Raw genomic sequence first — 19,878 nt, 5'->3', positions numbered from 1 at the left:
GTGGGTCTTTCAGATGTATTTATTATAATAATAATTTATATATATATATATATATATATATATATATATATATAATATTTATTATATATATATATATATATATATATATATATCTATATAATATCTATAATATATATATAATATATATATATATATATATATCTATATATATATATATATATATATATATATATATCTATTATATAAATCTTTAGAGAAGAAGAAGAAGATATACTTTATTAAACCCTCAATGGGGAAATTCTTTTTTCACTCTATTTTTTTTTATTTCATGCATTTTAACCCAGCACACACCCCCATGCAGTACAACGGCATAGACATGCAAATGTGGAGAGAGATGGTGGAGTGATGGGCAGCCCGCCAGACCGACGCCCAGTGACAGTTGGGGGGGGGTCGGTGGCTTGCTCAGGGCACCTCGGCAGTGCCCAGGAGGTGAACTGGCACCTCTCCAGCTACCAGTCCACCTTCCAATTTTTGGTCCATGTGGGACTTGAACCGCCACCCTCCGGTTCCCAAGTCCCTATGGACTGAGCTACTGCCGCTTACTTACTGACCTTTACTTGTTCTGGTGTGTGTAATATTCTGGTTTCCAGTCAGGTATTCTACCCATTCCCATTTCACCATTCCAAACTTCTCACAGAACGCTCCATACTGGGGCTGCAGTGTCCACATCGGTGGGTGTCTGGAAGCAACATAAAGTAAAAACGGCCTCTCTTCGTCTTTGTCTTTATTCTCTTCTGTCTTTTGCCTTCGCTCAAGGCCTCTTCTTTATGAGTCTTGAAAAACTTGCGGACCAGGAGTTTGATGCGGGTGATGTTCCTCCCCACCTGGAGGACAGAGCTGTTCTCCTCTGTGTACGCAAAATCAAAAGGGTACACAGTCCAGGGCCGACGCTTCTTCCCAATTATCCTGTGTAAATGAGAGAGTGAAAAAAGAGAGGGGTGATTAAAAAAAGAGTGTGTGTGGTAGATCTGAAATAAACTGGTCTTTTTGTTATCTACCTGTGTGTATGTTAGCTTTGCTGGGAGCAGCGGCAGACTTTGTACTCCATCAAACGAGTTGAAGTGGTGACGCCCTGATGAAGACCGTACATGCCGTTCTGGTGCTGAAAACAGATCCAACAGACTTAAATAACTCTGTGAACAAATGAGAAGCATCTATACATTTGTGCATGTGTGTTTTTTATTTTATTTACCTGTGGCAGACCGTGAGAATGGTGGAGCGGCTGGGGGAGCAGCTGCTGACAGAGGTGAAGCATTACTTTAAACAACGGCTACGCTGGGCCAGAGCGCGCAGGTGAGGGGTGTGACGACAGAGTTTTATACACCTCTGTCTCAAAGCCTGCGTCATCAGCTGGAAGAGGGAAAGACACATTATTAGATCTTATATGACTATTCCTGGTAACTTAGTAAAACCAGCATCATATGTCAGATATTTTGTCATGCTGTTTTTTTCAATATCTCTGGCCGTTTGGGCCATTTTGGGAGGACAGCACATTTTCATATGATTTTCCTGCATCATCGATTTAGTTTATATCTTACACATTAAAAAGAAATTCTTCTTATTTTTTTGTATAATCATTTGTATTTATTTCACTTACAATGGCATGATGTATGTATATTGATGTACTGTATGTTGTTATTTCTGTCCTGGTCAAAGCTTCTTAAAACCATTAGACAGAGGCACAATATGTATGTATGGAAAGAGATATTCTACTGACCCATGTTCAATGACATATTAAGATCCAAAACAACAAACAAAAACACACACTGGCAAAATCCTTATTACATTTAGCATCTGGTTAATTTATCTATAGTTTATTATAGCCTACTGTGATATAACATCACAGTATAGAACAAGATTATTAGTACACCAGCAAAAAAAAACAAATCAACCCATTGTGAAGTGTTCACAGGTGTTTAATGTCCAGGTTGTTGTTGTTAGTTTATGTTGAGGATGTAACAAACATCTTTTCTGTGTTTACATGGTGGGTAGACTAAATAGTATATAATATTGGTTTTACTGGTGTAACTGTGAGTTTATACTTCAGCATTATAATTCTCCAGGCAGAGTTGGTTATTACTGGACAGAAATGTAAAGTTCACTCACCAATTATCAAAGGACATTTCTCCTCTGTGACTGAGCGACATGACTGAAGTCAACAAGAGAAAAACACCTCACACAGCATGTTGACGCTTATTTTCCGTCTTCACTTCCCTGCTGCGAGTCAAACTCTCTGCGTGAAACATTTCAAACACTACAGTCAATAAATACAATAAAGTAAGTCTCCAGAAAATGTTTCATCTTATAGTACAACGACGGTGCTTCCTCAAACAAACTAAGCCCGGCCCACGGCAGTCATGTGACAAGGTCACGTGAGGGGAGAGCAACAGGAACCGGTGTCTCGCGCTGATGGCAGATTTTAGGAAGTGTTTTTTATAAAAGGAACAAATGAGACGATGAGCTGAAAATCACAGCTGAGCCAACAAACAATGACAAAAAAGAGGCATATCAAGCAGAGTAAGAGTTCATATTTAATCGTGTAGCATTATATATCTGTTCTGCTTTCTGTTTTATGCTATTATATGTTGTTGTTTTTCATCTAATGTGTTGTTTTTCTATTCTAAGCTATAGTTTTGCTTTGTTGTTTATTCTATAGTGTCGCTTTTCTATTCCAATCTGTAGCCTTTATATCTGTTACAACACTATAGTGTTGTTTTCTTGTTTTATGCACTTTATATGTTGTTGTTTTTAGTCTAATTTGTAGTTTTTCTATTCCATACTGTAGCTTTATAGTCTGTTAAACACTATAGTGTTGTTTTCTATGTTTTATGCAATTATTGTTGTTGTTTTTAGTCTAATTTGTAGTGTTTTCTATTCCAATGTAGCCTTTATATCTGTTACAACATATATAGGTTGTTTTTAATGTTTTTTTGCTGTTATATGCAGTTTTTAATCTAATTTGTAGTTTTTTCTATTCCAATCTAGTTTTTTCTATTCTATTTATTCTATTCATTTTTTTCTAATCTTAATTTACTCTTTTCTGTTTGTTACGGCACACACAGCATCTTAATGAGAGGAGTATAGAGTATAATAGCCCACATAACATCACCACAAACACACTATGGGAGTTAAAATATCGCACTGTAAGACGAGGCCTGGTAACTCGGCAGTTTTATGTGTGTGAATATTCCTCGTCAGGGAGTTTTATGGCTTGTAGGCTTGTGATGTGGAGAAACAGCTGTGGCTGTGAGATATGCAAAGCTCTGATCTGTCTTATGATCATCATATGACAGGTCAGACTGGTTATCGTCGATCTGTGTGACTTGCAGCTATGTTAACTTTTGTTGTTCTTTCCCTTCACACACAGATCACAGCATGCATCTGAAGATATGGCGTTCACTTCCTTTGATGTGCTGTTATTTGTCCAGAAAAGCAGTCAGACAAACTGACACATGCAGGTACACAGAGCACTTTTTGTGGTGTTTCCCTGACTGCCGGGTCTGTGAGGGAAGAGGAGGGGAAACAAAGCCAGAGAAACAAGCTGCACTTCCCAAAGACGACGAGTGGCTTTTAAAGCAAGAGAGGAGGAAACTTCACTTTGTGTAACTTTTGCCTCTTACAAAGACATTTGAATATGCAAAACTTTTTTTCTATGTGTACTTAACACTTTCTCTTTATCCTTTCCACTCTCTCCTCCTCTCCAGGTTCTCCTTCCACACCTTTTATCCTCGAGCGATGTCGCAGTCGCTGCTGGGACGAGTGTCAGCCGTCAGCTGGGGGTGCTGCTCCTACAGCACCCTGAAGTCCTGCCTGCCCATCCTCTCCTGGCTGCCCAGGTACAAGCTGAAGTGGCTTCAGATGGATCTGCTCGCAGGCATCACAGTCGGGCTGACAGCTGTACCTCAGGCGCTGGCTTATGCTGAAGTGGCTGGCCTTCCTGTGCAGGTAAATCTAAGCTGTGTCTCTGATAGTTCCTCTTTGGGATTCAACTTCCATTTATATTAAACTCTATTCATCATTTAATCTAAAAAGCATTTTATTCAACAGTACGGCCTCTACTCTGCCTTATGGGGGGGTTCATCTATGCCCTTCTGGGAACCTCTAAGGATGTGACACTGGGTCCCACGGCCATCATGTCCCTCCTGTGTTTCTCTGTGTGGGGGGGGCACCCACACCAAGCCGTGCTGCTCAGTCTCCTCTGTGGACTCATACCAAGCTATAATGGCATTACTGAGATTAGGTGAGAGGGGGCTGCTGGGGTCATGTGAAAAACTTGTGACACTAATTTTGGTGCTTTTCTTAATTTAGTTGACACACTTTTTACTCCTAAAGGGCACATTGTTTTCACACAATATGTTAGCATCATCTTCCAGTCTGTAAAATTTATAATGGTATTATAATATTAGTTTGTAGTGCAGGAGAGCTACTTCCTGCCCCACATCTAGTGAATCTTGTTAAATACACACCATTTTGTGGATCTGGTTCAAGGTCAGTGTCACAGCTCTGTAATCATTCATTACTGTGCTTGTCTTCTGCAGGTTTCCTGCTGGACTTTATCTCTTTCCCGGTAATAAAAGGCTTCACTTGTGCTGCTGCGGTAACCATCAGCTTTGGCCAAGTGAAGGTGGGTTAATTACACACACACACAAAAACCATGTATAAAAAACAGTCCCTATACCTTATGATATTACTCAACACGCAAAAAAACAAGCAAAAGAAAAATCTAATAATCTCTGGAATAATTAACTTACAGTGGATGTGGTGGAACTTACAATACATTCGCCCATCACAATATTATGATGATATAAGCTCAGCTCAGTCAAATATTCACAATTTCACAATCAAAATATTTAAATTAAAAGACAGTTGTTTAGTTTAGTTTTTTTATTTATGAAAAAAGAAGAAAAACTAGTGATATGTTTTCAGAGTCTTTTTAAAACTATTTCTATAGACTTGTATCTATAAACAGATTATTTAATTATCCAACTTTATCTGGCTCTATAGCAGTCACTTATCTTGAACAGGGAGCCAGCTTTGATGGATTTGTGTCATCATTTCTAGTATTTAAAGTGGACTATATAACATCTAAGAAGCAACAACACATTCTTAGTCTTAAACACACCTTTGTTTCTCTGCTACAGCCTGACTTATCTAATTTTGATATTTTGTGAAGTTACTATATAAAAAGTGAAGAAAGAACTCTTCTTGTTCACCCAATTTGTTCATAAATCAAACCTGTTTCTGTTTCTAGAATATTCTGGGACTCCAGGACATTCCCCATGACTTCATCCTGGAGGTTTACTACACCTTTTACAGGATCCCGAAGCCAGGATAGTGATGTGGTATTGGGACTGCTTGTCTCTCTCTCCTGGTCATGTTGATGTTAATGAAGAAGAGTCTGGGCTCTTGATGACATCCTTACTCCACTTCCTCAAGATTCGCCAGGAAACTAGTGTGGACTGTCGCTACCAGTCAGTACCTGTGCGTGTGTGTGTGTGTGTGTGTGTGTGTGTTTGAAATGAATGGATAGTTGCTATGAATACACTTTTTTAAACCTCCCAGTTTCCTCTAATTTCTTCATTTCTTCTCTGTCTTGATCAGTGCGTAACGCTCTGGTAGTCGTGGCTGCAACCCTTGTAGCATTTTCCTGGAATGGTTATGGTCATCAGGTGTTTACAATCACTGGGGAAACTTCCCGGGGGCTCCCACCATTCAGGCCCCCACCCACCACTTACATCACAGACAATGGCACTGTCGTCTCTTTTGGAGAAGATTGTAGAGGTGAGGACCAGAGAGACAGTTAAATTCTTTCTGCTGAATGATTGAGTTGCAACTTTCACTTCCCAAAATCTTTCCATTTTGGGAGAAGAGCATCTGACAACTGCTCTGTCTGTGTTTTGTGCAGGGCTTTGGGAAGACCTTGTTGTATTCCCTTCATGGGTCTGTTGGAGAGCATTGCTATTGCAAAGCTTTTGGTAAGTCTTTTCTACTGATGGAAATGTTCTGACGTTGTTTCAGTCCAACACTTGGAACAGACTATAATATCTCAACTATTTGCTACAGATATTTTGTCCCCCTCAAAGTGAATTGTAATAACTCTGGTGAACCCTCAATCTTTTCATCTAGACCATTATTTGTCCAGTACTTCTCTGTCCAATACATGCTCCACTAACTATTGTATATGGTAAAAAAGAAAGAGTGTTTGATCAGACTGCTGACTGATTAAACTGCTTGTATCTCCTCAGCCAGTCAAAACGACTACAGAATCGATGCCAACAAGGGCTGTTGGCAATCGGTGTGACCAACATCATGGGTTCCTTTGTGTCAGGATACCCTGTCACTGGCAGCTTTGGGAGGTGTGTGTGTGTGTGTGTGTGTGTGTGTGTGTGTGTGTGTGTGTGTGTGTGTGTGTGGTGTGTGGTGTGTGTGTGTGTGTGTGTGTGTGTGTGTGGTGTGTGTGTGTGTGTGTGGAGCCCAGATGTATATACTGTATATGTTCTGTAACAGTGTCATGTTTTGCGCCTCACATCCAGGAACAGCAGTGAACTCCCAGACTGGTGTTTGCACTCAGCTGGAGGTATCTCACAGTGAGTCCCACACTTTCAACTTTCACTGCATCTCTTCCACCTCTTGAGGGGGCCTGTGTTGTTGTTGTTATTGTCTCTTATTCCCACTAAATGTCATGTGTGTTCTTAGTTTGGAAATGAGAAATAAATCTAAAGTTAACCTTCCCTCTGTTCCCTCTGGTTTCCTTGCAGTGTGATGTGTTTGCTTTCCCTGGCGTTCCTCATGCCGGCCTTCTACTAATCTTAGTTTAAATCAATGTTCACATGAACTTCCTTCACAGTGAGTGATCATACGATATATATTCAAGCCAAAATGACGCAACACAACATCCCAGTGCAAAAATCTCAAGTTAAATCTTTAGAAGAAGAAGAAGAAGATATACTTTATTAAACCCTCAATGGGGAAATTCTTTTTTTTATTTACATGCATTTTAACCCAGACACACACCACCATGCAGTACAACGGCATAGACATGCAAATGTGGAGAGAGATGGTGGAGTGATGGGCAGCCAGCCAGACCAGCGCCCAGTGAGCAGTTGGGGGAGGTCGGTGCCTTGCTCAAGGGCACCTCGGCAGTGCCCAGGAGGTGAACTGGCACCTCTCCAGCTACCAGTCCACCTTCCATATTTTTGGTCCATGTGGGACTTGAACCGGCCACCCTCCGGTTCCCAAGTCCCTATGGACTGAGCTACTGCCGCTTACTTACTGACCTTTACTTGTTCTGGTGTGTAATATTCTGGTTTCCAGTCAGGTATTCTACCCATTCCCATTTCACCATTCCCAAACTTCTCACAGAACGCTCCATACTGGGGCTGCGAGTGTCCACATCGGTGGGTGTCGTGGAAGGCAACATAAAGTAAAAACGGCCTCTCTTCCTCTTTGTCTTTATTCTCTTCTGTCTTTTGCCTTCGCTCAAAGGCCTCTTCTTTATGAGTCTTGAAAAACTTGCGGACCAGGAGTTTGATGCGGGTGATGTTCCTCCCCACCTGGAGGACAGAGCTGTTCTCCTCTGTGTACGCAAAATCAAAAGGGTACACAGATCCAGGGCCGACGTGCTTCTTCCCAATTATACCTGTGTGAATGAGAGAGTGAAAAAAGAGAGGGGTGATAAAAAAAGAGTGTGTGTCAGTAGATCTGAAATAAACTGGTCTTTTTGTTATCTACCTGTGTGTATGTTAGCTTTGCTGAGGAGCAGCGGCAGACTTTGTACTCCATCAAACGAGTTGAAGTGGTGAACGCCCTGATGAAGACCGTACATGCCGTTCTGGTGCTGAAAACAGATCAAACAGACTTAAAATACTGTAACTCTGTGAACAAATGAGAAGCATCTATACATTTGTGCATGTGTGTTTTTTATTTTATTTTACCTGTGGCAGACCAGTGAGAATGGTGGAGCGGCTGGGAGAGCAGCTGCTGACAGAGGTGAAGGCATTTCTAAACACTAGGCTACGCTGGGCCAGAGCACGCAGGTGAGGGGTGTGGACGACAGAGTTGTTATACACCTCTGTCTCAAAGCCTGCGTCATCAGCTGGAAGAGGGAAAAGACACATTTATTAGATCTTATGTGACATATTCCTGGTAACTTAGTAAAACCAGCATCATATGTCAGATATTTTGTCATGCTGTTTTTTTCAATATCTCTGGCCGTATTGGGCCATTTTGGGAGGACAGCTACATTTCCATATGATTTTACTACACATTAAAAAGAAATGTATTTTGTATAATAATTTGTATTTATTTTCACTTACAATGGCATGCATGTATGTATATTGATGTACTGTATGTTGTTGTTTCTGTCCTGGTCAAAGCTTCTTAAAACCATTAGACAGAGGCACAATATGTATGTATGGAAATTGATATTCTACTGACCCATGTTCAATGACATATTAAGATCCAAAACAACAAACAAAAACACACACATGGCAAAATCCTTATTACATTTAGCATCTGGTTAATTTATCTATAGTTTATTATAGCCTACTGTGATATAACATCACAGTATAGAACAAGATTATTAGGTACAGCCAGCTAAAACTAACAGGCTAATAACCAATCAACCATTGTGAAGTGTTCACAGAGTGTTTAATGTCCAGGTTGTTGTTGTTAGTTTATGTTGGAGGATGTAAACAAACATCTTTTCTGTGATTTACATGGGTGAGAGTAGACTAAATAAGTATATAATAATTAGTTTTACTGGTGTAAACTGTGAGTTTATACTTCAGCATTATAATTCCTCCAGGCAGAGTTGGTTATTACTGGACAGAAATGTAAAAGTTCACTCACCAATTATCAGAAGGACATTTCTCCTCTGTGACTGAGCGACATGACCTGAAGTCAACAAGAGGAAAAACACCTCACACAGCATGTCGACGCTTATTTTCTGTCTTCACTTCGCCTGCTGAGACTCAAACTCTCTGCGTGAAACATTTCAAACAACTACAGTCAATAAATACAATAAAGTAAGTCTCCAAAATGAATGTTTCATCTTATAGTTCAACGACGGTGCTTCCTCAAACAAACTAAGCCCGGCCCACGTGCAGTCATGTGACAGAGGTCACGTGAGGGGAGAGACAACAGGAACCGGTGTCTCGCGCTGATGGCAGATTTTAGGAAGTGTTTTTTATGAAAAGGAACAAATGAGACGATGAGCTGAAAATCACAGCTGAGCCAGCAAACAATGACAAAGAACAGGATATCAAGCAGAGTAAGAGTTCATATTTAATCTGTAGCATTTATATTCTGTTCTGCTTTTCTGTTTTATGCTATTATATGTTGTTGTTTTTCATCTAATGTGTTGTTTTTCTATTCTAAGCTATAGTTTTGCTTTGTTGTTTATTCTATAGTGTCGCTTTTCTATTCCAATCTGTAGCCTTTATATTCTGTTACAACACTATAGTGTTGTTTTCTATGTTTTATGCAATTGTATGTTGTTGTTTTTAGTCTAATTTGTAGTTTTTCTATTCCAATCTGTAGTCTTTATAGTCTGTTACAACACTATAGTGTTGTTTTCTATGTTTTATGCAATTATATGTTGTTGTTTTTAGTCTAATTTGTAGTTTTTCTATTCCAATCTGTAGCCTTTATAGTCTGTTACAACACTATAGTGTTGTTTTTAATGTTTTTTTGCTGTTATATGCAGTTTTTAATCTAATTTGTAGTTTTTTCTATTCCAATCTGTAGTTTTTCTATTCTATTTAATTCTATTCATTTTTTTCTCTATCTTAATTTACTCTTTTCTGTTTTTTACAGGCACACACAGCATCTTAATGAGAGAGTATAGAGTATAATAGCCCACATAACATACCACAAACACACTATGGGAGTTAAAATATCGCACTGTAAGACGAGGCTGCTGGTAACTTGGCAGTTTTATGTGTGTGAATATTCCTCTGTCAGGGAGTTTTATGGCTTGTAGGCTTGTGATTGTGGAGAAACAGCTGTGGCTGTGAGATATGCAAAGCTCTGATCTGTCTTATGATCATCATATGACAGGTCAGACTGGTTATCGTCGATCTGTGTGACTTGCAGCTTAGTTAACTTTTGTTGTTCTTTCCCTTCACACACAGATCACAGCATGCATCTGAAGATATGGCGTTCACTTCCTTTGATGTGCTGTGTATTTGTCCAGAAAAGCACTCAGACAAACTGACACATGCAGGTACACAGAGCACTTTTTTGTGGTGTTTCCCTGACTGCCGGGTCTGTGAGGGAAGAGGAGGGGAAACAAAGCCAGAGAAAACAAGCTGCACTTCCCAAAAGACGACGAGTGGCTTTTAAAGCAGAGGAGGAAACTTCACTTTGTGTAACTTTTGCCTCTTACAAAGACATTTGAATATGCAAAACATTTTTTTCTATGTGTACTTAACACTTTCTCTTTATCCTTTCCACTCTCCTCCTCCTCTCCAGGTTCTCCTTCCACACCTTTTATCCTCGAGCGATGTCGCAGTCGCTGCTGGGACGAGTGTCAGCCGTCGGCTGGGGATGCTGCTCCTACAGCACCCTGAAGTCCTGCCTGCCCATCCTCTCCTGGCTGCCCAGGTACAAGCTGAAGTGGCTTCAGATGGATCTGCTCGCAGGCCTCACAGTCGGGCTGACGGCTGTACCTCAGGCGCTGGCTTATGCTGAAGTGGCTGGCCTTCCTGTGCAGGTAAATCTAAGCTGTTCTCTGATAGTTCATCTTTGGGATTCAACTTCCATTTATATTAAACTCTATTCATCATTTAATCTAAAAAGCATTTTATTCCACAGTACGGCCTCTACTCTGCCTTCATGGGGGGGTTCATCTATGCCCTTCTGGGAACCTCTAAGGATGTGACACTGGGTCCCACGGCCATCATGTCCCTCCTGTGTTTCTCTGTGGTGGGGGGGCACCCACACCAAGCCGTGCTGCTCAGTCTCCTCTGTGGACTCATCCAAGCTATAATGGCATTACTGAGATTAGGTGAGAGGAGGGCTGCTGAGGTCATGTGAAAAACTTGTGACACTAATTTTGGTGCTTTTCTTAATTGAGTTGACACACTTTTTACTCCTAAAGGGGCACATTGTTTTCACACAATATGTTAGCATTACATCTTCCAGTCTGTAAAATTTACAATGGTATTATAATATTAGTTTGTAGGTGCAGGAGAGCTACTTCCTGCCACCACATCTATGAATCTCTGTTTAAACTACACACCACTTTTGTGGATCTGGTTCAAGGTCAGTGTCACAGCTCTGTAAATCATTCATTACTGTGCTTGTCTTCTGCAGGTTTCCTGCTGGACTTTATCTCTTTCCCGGTAATAAAAGGCTTCACTTGTGCTGCTGCGGTAACCATCAGCTTTGGCCAAGTGAAGGTGAGGGTTAATTACACACACACACAAAACCATGTATAAAAAACAGTCCCTATACCTTATGATATTACTCAACACGCAAAAAACAAACAAAAGAAAAACCTAATAATCTCTGGAATAATCATACATTACAGTCTGGATGTGGTGGAACTTACAATACATTCGCCATCACAATATTATGGACTGATATAAGCTCAGCTCAGTCAAAATATTCACAATTTCACAATCACGATATTTTAAATTAAAAGACAATTGTTTAGTTTAGTTTTTTTATTTATGAAAAAAGAAGAAAAACTAGTGATATGTTTTCTTTTTAAAACTATTTCTATGGACTTGTATCTATATACAGATTATTTAATTATCCAACTTTAGTCTGGCTCTATAGCAGTCACATTTATCTTGAACAGGGAGCCAGCTTTGATGGATTTGTGTCAATCATTTCTAGTATTTAAAGTGAGAGACTATATAACATTCTAAGAAGCAACAACACATTCTTAGTCTCAACACACCTTTGTTTCTCTGCTACAGCCTGACTTATCTAATTTTGACTCATTTTGTGAAGTTACTATATAAAAAGTGAAGAAAGAACTCTTCTTGTTCACCCAATTTGTTCATAAATCAAACCTGTTTCTGTTTCTAGAATATTCTGGGACTCCAGGACATTCCCCATGACTTCATCCTGGAGGTTTACTACACCTTTTACAGGATCCCAGAAGCCAGGATAGGTGATGTGGTATTGGGACTGCTCTGTCTCTCTCTCCTGGTCATGTTGATGTTAATGAAGAAGAGTCTGGGCTCTGATGACATTCCTTACTCCACTTCCTCAAGATTCGCCAGGAAACTAGTGTGGACTGTCGCTACCAGTCAGTACCTGTGCGTGTGTGTGTGTGTGTGTGTGTGTGTGTGTGTGTGTGTTTGAAATGAATGGATAGTTGCTATGAATACACTTTTCTTAAACCTCCCAGTTTCCTCTAATTTCTTCTCTGTCTTGATCAGTGCGTAATGCTCTGGTAGTCGTGGCTGCAACCCTTGTAGCATTTTCCTGGAATGGTTATGGTCATCAGGTGTTTACAATCACTGGGGAAACTTCCCGGGGGCTCCCACCATTCAGGCCCCCACCCACCACTTACATCACAGACAATGGCACTGTCGTCTCTTTTGGAGAGATTGTAGAGGTGAGGACCAGAGAGACAGTTAAATTCTTTCTGCTGAATGATTGAGTTGCAACTTTCACTTCCCAAAATCTTTCCATTTTGGGAGAAGAGCATCTGACTGACTGCTCTGTCTGTGTTTTGTGCAGGGCTTTGGGGAAGACCTTGTTGTAATTCCCTTCATGGGTCTGTTGGAGAGCATTGCTATTGCAAAAGCTTTTGGTAAGTCTTTTTCTACTGATGGAAATGTTGTTTTGACGGTTGTTTCAGTCCAACACTTTGGAACAGACTATAATATCTCAACTATTTGCTACAGATATTTGTGTCCCCCTCAAAGTGAATTGTAATAACTCTGGTGAACCCTCAATCTTTCATCTAGACCATTATTTGTCCAATACTTCTCTGTCCAATACATGCTACACTAACATTGTAGTATGGTAAAAAAGAAAGAGTGTTTGATCAGACTGCTGACTGATTTAAACTGCTTGTTTCTCCTCAGCCAGTCAAAACGACTACAGAATCGATGCCAATCAGGAGCTGTTGGCAATCGGTGTGACCAACATCATGGGTTCCTTTGTGTCAGGATACCCTGTTACTGGCAGCTTTGGGAGGTGTGTGTGTGTGTGTGTGTGTGCGTGTGTGCGTGCGTGCGTGCGTGCGTGCGTGCGTGAGCCCAGATGTAATATACTGTATACTGTTCTGTAACAGTGTCATGTTTGCGCCTCACATCCAGGACAGCAGTGAACTCCCAGACTGGTGTTTGCACTCAAGCTGGAGGTATCGTCACCAGTGAGTCCCAACACTTTCAACTTTCACTGCATCTCTTCCACCCTCTTGAGGGGGCCTGTGTTGTTGTGTTATTGTCTCTTATTCCCACTAAATGTCATGTGTGTTTCTTAGTTTGGAAATGAGAAATAAATCTAAAGTTAACCTTCCCTCTGTTCCCTCTGTGTTTCCTTGCAGGTGTGATAGTGTTGCTTTCCCTGGCGTTCCTCATGCCGGCCTTCTACTACATCCCCAAAGCTTCTCTGGCTGCTGTTGTCATCTGTGCGGTAGCTCCAATGATGGATTACCAAGTTGTGGCTAACATGTGGAGGATACGCAGTAGGTGTCTCATGGCATGTGTGTCTCAAGTGTATTTGCTTGTTAGGTGTGGTCTAATCTTCATGTGCCTTCCACAGAACTGGACCTGCTGCCTTTTTTTGTGACGTTCCTGATGAGTTTCTGGCAGGTGCAGTACGGCATTGTGGGAGGTATAGCTGTATCTGGAGCCCTGCTGCTGTACAATACGGCAAGACCACAGATAAAGGTAGTATTATAGGTATTATATTCTGTGTGTGAGTGAGTGAGACACTTTAAGGAAGAGTCAACTGTGAAACATTATTCAGGCTTTCAGTGCTAGCACACGAATGTCGCTTTGTTTGTTTTCTGTAAGGGTGCGATAGTTGTGTGCTTGTGTTAGAGACATTGTTATTGGACATGAGTATGGTTCCTCAAAGTAATCATCCGGATGATTAGATCAGCCTTTAAACAGTGAAATCTGCAAACTAAACACAACATGGACTAAGCGATAGCATTCATCATCTAAACACACTCTACAGTTTCAGTTCATATTTTGCAGACTGCATCTTGTAATGAATCTGATGAGGTTGGGGCTGGCTGCTGGAAGGTTTGAATTCTGTTTAGAAAACAGGTTTTTTAAATGTTGTACAATACATTTATATATATATAACATGAGACAGTTACAATTATTCAACAATAGGAGTATTAGTAGATATAGTATTTGGGAGGCACGGTTGTGCGGTGGTTAGCACTGTCACCTCACAGCAAGATGATTCCTGGTTCAAACCTCGGCTGGGGTCTTTCTGTGTGGAGTTTACATGTTCTCCCCGTGGCTGCGTGGGTTCTCTCTGGGTACTCCGGCTTCCTCCTACAGTCCAAAGACATGCACCTAACAGGTTAATTGGTGACTCTAAATCGCCCATGCCAGTCTTGTCCAGGGTGTACCCCGCCTCTTGCCCAAAGTCAGCACCGTAACACTGATGGGAATAAGCGGTTACAAATAATGTATATAATGTTTTATCCTTATTCTCCACCTTCAGTTCATGGTGACATAGCGATATTTTCCAATGCAGATTTCAGAGAGTTCAAAGACTATGTTTAGTCAAAGTTAATTATCAGATTTGTCAGTGATACCAGTTTCTCCATTAACAACAGCCTCATCGACCATTTCTCATTCAACTCAACAGGACAACGTCTTACCTTCCTCTGTGAAATACAGGAATTCGCTAACTGAACTAGAATAAGATAAGAAGTTTGAGTAAAACAAGGTCAATCAAACAGACCAAGGGCTGCAGGAATGTGTTGAACATCATAAAATCCTGGTGCAAGAGTAACAGGTTGTTTCTGGGTTAATTATGTGTTGTGTGCAGGTGTCTGATCATGGTGTGCTAGTGATGGAGTTGGGCAGTGGACTCAGCTTTCCTGCCACAGAGCACCTCAGCCACATCATGCACACTCAGGCTCTGCAGGGTAAAGATTTGTTTCTTTGTTTAGAGTGATCTCTACCCCGTTTAACCACCTCCTCTCTTGCAGTTTTTACTTTCATTTACTCTCCCTTTAACGACTCTACCCCAGCGTCTCCTCCACGGTCAGTGATCCTGGACTGCCACCATGTCAGCATCATAGATTACTCAGTGATCAGCGAGATCAGGGACCTTCTGAGGCAGTTCAAACTCAGAAAAGTGCGACTGTATTTTGCCAGATTGCAGGTACTACTTTCAACTCTCACTGCCTCACAGACATTTATTGAGTATAGATTATTAGGCATTAAGTGTCCATCAGGAATGGTTCATTTATTTACTGAGAATATTTTTCCTCTTCTTCTCACACTCCATTTCTGTCTTCCTCCCACCTTTAGCCCTCTGTTCTGAAGGTTCTTCTCGCAGCTGATCTGCAGGACCTTGTATATACACACAGTGTGGATGCAGCACTGCAGATGGAGTCGGGAACCTCCTCAATGACTGATGCAAACTTTGTCCAATCCCAGAATGGAGAGGAGATGTTTGATGCGGAACAGAAGGAATTTAGCAACAGCGCTGATCAGTGATATTTCTGATATGGGATCATTGGGCTGTTATGAGGTCAAAAAGTGAAGAACTACCTCCAACAACTGATTTACTGACTGTTAGGTGCGTCCTTCTTTTTCCGGTTAAAGGAAAGTGTTGCACTAAACTTTGTCTGTTGAACTTGACTTTGGAAATGTTTGGGAGAAACACTAGCGAGATTACAACACTACATTTCCATTGCACAAAAACATTGGACCAGGAGTCTAATTCTGTGTTTTATAGCATTTTGTAGCTTTGTGGGACATTATGTATTTTGTATGAATAAGGAGATAATGAGAGAAACTATAATACTGATTTATATGATTAATCATTTTCCAAAAATATGGACAGCGTGTGTAAAGGATACCAGAGCAGCGCTGGGGTGTTGTTTAGCTCAGTCGGTATGGGGCCGCTCCATGTACAAAAAGGCTCAGTCCTTGCCACGGCAGCCCAGGGTTCGAAGCCGACCTGTGGCTCTTTCCCGCATGTCATTCTCCATCTCTCACTCCCTGCATTTCTGTCACTCTTCAGCTGTCTTTATACAATAAGGCTAAAAAAATCTTTTAAAAAAATAACAAAAAATAGCAGTGCCATCAATGAATAATTAGTAATTTTTTTATCGATGTAAAAGGACATGTAATGTAATTGATTCCTCTTCTTTTTTAGTAAGGAAATGTTTTACAAGGTAGTGCAAAATGGTTTTAATTGACTTACAATTAATCACATTATTAACCTAAATCAATAATTTTTTATTGAATAAAAAGTTTATATTTTCATATGTGTTTGTGAGTGTCTGTGCATGCAGAAATGTTTGTGTCATGATGTCAAGTCACACACTGATGTAATTAGTCAAATTATCATGAAATGTATTTCTCAGCACCATTTGTCATGAATTGGTGTCGTCGTTAAGGATCTTAAAAGCCAATATTGAAAGTGATTAATCTGTGATCTGACATCAAGGAGAAGTCTCCCGGTGATTTCCACATCACAAACCACAAATATTATAAATTGAGGTTAAACAACCAAATGATTCGTCAGTGTCAATGCATCAAAACATTTCTGGATTTTCACTTAATGTAGATCTTCTTAACTCTACAATACAGACCAAAATGTGATAAATTCTCAACATCTCCTAATTCACATAATTCACACAACCCATTGTCCCTAACTGCAACTAAATCCTTCAACTCCTATCTAAGTTTAATTTAAGATTCAGGGCCATAATTCTGTTTGATTTGAATATATTCATAACTTTGGTTTTATCAAAATATCTTTTAATCTATTTGATTTCAAATGCAGCAAGTAACTTTCTTCTAATTGTGTTCATACTGCATAATACATTATTTCTGAACATGTATATTGTTAATCCACTCTCTAAAAAACAGCATGAAGCTCTGTAGCCCATCCATTCACTCCAAAGAGAAATCTTTTCTTTTCTCGAATATTTAGCAAATGACACCATAGTGCTATCATTTCACATTTTTGCCTTATTGAACCAGCAGTCATATCAGCATCTCATATCAACCAAACAGCCAAAGGAGCAAACTTATGGACACCTAAAACACAGTGTGTGTATGTTTTATTTTACATTCTTTGAAACATTTGTGAGTAACATTTGTTCTAATATGATGGACAAGACCTTTATAAAACTGGTAACATCTACTGATACATGACCTACACAGCTAATTTTCAGGCTACCCTTGGTCAACGTACAGATATGAGGTTGTATTTGTATTACATTTGTAATTAAATTAGATAGATTTTCTATACAAACCTACAACATTAAATGAAAAACATACTTAACTAAAAATAGTTTTAATACACCTAATGTCGATAAAGTAATTTTGTTCCAAAAGTTCAAAAGTATAGCCACAAGCAGGTGTCACACTTACAAAAACTGTTTTGGCACATTGGGTCAACACAATTTGAATTCTTTATTTGTCATCCTGACCCTATAATCCATCAACTGTGCAGTTTTGGTAATCATTTACCAGGATGTTGCCCCACTGGAAAAAAATAGGCACTATGTGGATTGATTGAAACCATTCACCTTGCAGCTAAATTATTTAAATCTGTTATTTTATGGTACGAAAGTTGCACAATGGGGGGTTTGTAGCCACAGCAGAACTTGACTGGGCTACCAGATTCTTCAAGTTACCAGGCATCAAGAACCTGAAAGACCCCCAAAAACCTATTTGCAGGGGTGTCAAGTCGATTACTCTGTCAGTCAATCCATCAGATTGGTCAAGATAAATTGCAACAACTATCTGATAGATTGTCATGACATTCATGGTCCCTAGATGATGAATCCTAACACCTTTGGTGATCTTCTGATTTGGAGTCCTGTGCCAAACCACTCACACAGCACACTGTGTTGATAAACTCTTTATAAATAATAACTACAGAACACCAGAACAAAAGGTCAACCAGGAGTCAGTGGATGGCTAGAAAAAGAATAACATTCCTATCAGACCCCAGAGACCATCTTTAAAAGCAAATAATAGATATTCAGTGACTGGACACTTACTTATACATACTTAGAGTGAAAATGTAAAAACAACTAAAGAAGTTATGTAAAAAAAACAAAAAAAACATTAATGACAGATCAAAATACCCGCCAAGTCCAACGTTAATCTGTCACCTTTACTTTCAGAACACACTGTTACACACACGTACTTACCGGCATAGCGTGTGAAAAAATCGAATTTCCTTGTAATGGAACAAAGCGCTGAGTCAACCATTTACCTTGAAAACACTCAAGAGGAAGTAAGTTTCTAAATATGATAGCACAGTCAAAATAAAATACAGAAAGATAAGAGGTGACATATTAATATCATAAAAGCACAATAAATCAAATCAGGAAAATAAGAAAGGTCATTCACTCTAGTGTCCAGATACTTTCCATGCTTGTTTCTGGAGTGCAAGTGAGCTGCTCCTGAGCTTGTATTATTCATAGAATCAAGTACATGGCGTACATAATTGTCATAATTGCTTAAATAAGATGTCCAGGGTTAGTTTAATTCACACATAATGACGAATGCTGAGAATCACCAGATCACCACATTTATTTATAAGTGCATGTCTGTACTCAAAAACCAAAACAATCTTAATTCATGGTCCTCTTAATTTACAGAATTGGATATTAGTGGCATTTGTTAAGTCAAACTGAGTAAGACTCAAAATAAAAACTAAGATAGTGTATAAAATAAATAAAACTATAGTGCATTGTGGGGGCATTCATAGTTAATGCTTTATGACTTACACTTTTAAACACTCATAATGCTTTCTGATGCACTATATCAACACACATAAAGTATTATAGATGTGATTTATAATTAATTATAACTCCATGTGTCATGTGTCATGCTCTTGACTAGTTATAAACTAGAGGTTGACTGATAATGAAACACATTATGACTACCTATACTCACCTATACACACACCTCAATAACCAACTACTAAGGACTTGTGTTAAAACAGGCCATGCAGTGTCATAAGTTTCAAACAGTTTAATGTATGCGCTGAGCAGAGTGAATGACATATTAATGCATCTATAATAAAACATACTTCGTCATTGTTGGTGCTAAGTAAAGTTTAACATACATTTTCATGCATTTAAAAGAATCTGTGCTGCATGATAAGTGGTTATTATGTAAGAAACCAAAGTGCAGAGAATCAAAAGTAAAACTTGATTTGATCTCATTTAAGAATCAAACATAAACATAAAAACCTAAATTATATATTCAAAAGAAAAAGTCAAAATGTTTTTCCACAAGCTTTGTTTTCACTTTATGATGAAAACAATGAGTTGTGATGTTGAGACAATCAAATACTGTATGCAGCCACTGTTACGCCCATTACAACTCCCCTTCACACGCACACACACCAGGGGTGATTAAAATTTTACTTTTACGAGATACAGTAATGTTAGAACGTGCAAACCAAAAGGTCTTCATTGTTTCAACAAAGACAGAGACAGATTATGGTACCATAAAATATATTGACTTAGGTCTTTGTTTGTGTGCCAGTTCTGTTTGAATTTGATCCATTTGTCTTATTTTGATTAATAAGTAACACACATACAATACAATAACTCATTTATGTGTTTCATTAATGATTGCTTCATATGGTCATTTCAACACAGAAGCAGGTCTATAAATACTCACACGTTTACTTTATTCACCAACTTCCCACACACTC

The 19,878-nt window shown here is 39.5% G+C and overlaps 2 protein-coding genes across 2 annotated transcripts in view; one reads left to right on the top strand and one right to left on the bottom strand.

The window, feature by feature from the left end:
* sgsh (N-sulfoglucosamine sulfohydrolase (sulfamidase)) overlaps positions 1–9,106 on the bottom strand; it is a 12,852-nt gene extending 3,746 nt beyond the window's left edge. Inside the window, exons 1-4 of the mRNA XM_010744986.3 lie at positions 8,872–9,106; positions 7,956–8,116; positions 7,753–7,858; positions 7,299–7,660 (exon numbers count right to left, since the gene is read on the bottom strand). Coding sequence (XP_010743288.2) covers positions 7,299–7,660; positions 7,753–7,858; positions 7,956–8,116; positions 8,872–8,953 — 711 coding nt within the window. The 5' untranslated portion in view covers positions 8,954–9,106. The remainder of the gene's footprint in view (positions 1–7,298; positions 7,661–7,752; positions 7,859–7,955; positions 8,117–8,871) is intronic.
* A 42-nt stretch (positions 9,107–9,148) lies between these two features.
* On the top strand, positions 9,149–16,452 carry slc26a11 (solute carrier family 26 member 11). Its single transcript, XM_019260210.2, has 15 exons — positions 9,149–9,292; positions 10,155–10,390; positions 10,495–10,735; positions 10,837–11,029; positions 11,338–11,423; positions 12,061–12,283; positions 12,417–12,595; positions 12,721–12,793; positions 13,071–13,182; positions 13,305–13,360; positions 13,535–13,675; positions 13,753–13,880; positions 15,004–15,103; positions 15,209–15,342; positions 15,492–16,452. The coding sequence occupies exons 3-15, from the start codon at positions 10,526–10,528 to the stop codon at positions 15,678–15,680; spliced, it is 1,824 nt and encodes a 607-aa protein (XP_019115755.1). The 5' UTR covers positions 9,149–9,292; positions 10,155–10,390; positions 10,495–10,525; the 3' UTR covers positions 15,681–16,452.
* The last annotated feature ends 3,426 nt before the right edge of the window (positions 16,453–19,878 follow it).

This window comes from Larimichthys crocea, chromosome X (assembly GCF_000972845.2).
Source record: "Larimichthys crocea isolate SSNF chromosome X, L_crocea_2.0, whole genome shotgun sequence".
NCBI classification, from domain to species: Eukaryota; Metazoa; Chordata; class Actinopteri; family Sciaenidae; genus Larimichthys; species Larimichthys crocea.
The sequence above is the reverse complement of the archived record's forward strand: the minus strand, read 5'-3'. Positions and strand labels throughout refer to the sequence as shown.

Bases quoted from the DNA above. Each gene is read 5' to 3' on its own strand.
- slc26a11 (XM_019260210.2), top strand. From the start codon at position 10,526: ATGTCGCAGTCGCTGCTGGGACGAGTGTCAGCCGTCGGCTGGGGATGC. The intron at 10,736-10,836 runs GTAAATCTAAGC...TTTATTCCACAG, and splicing joins TGGCTGGCCTTCCTGTGCAG to TACGGCCTCTACTCTGCCTT. The intron at 13,881-15,003 runs GTAGTATTATAG...TGTTGTGTGCAG, and splicing joins CGGCAAGACCACAGATAAAG to GTGTCTGATCATGGTGTGCT.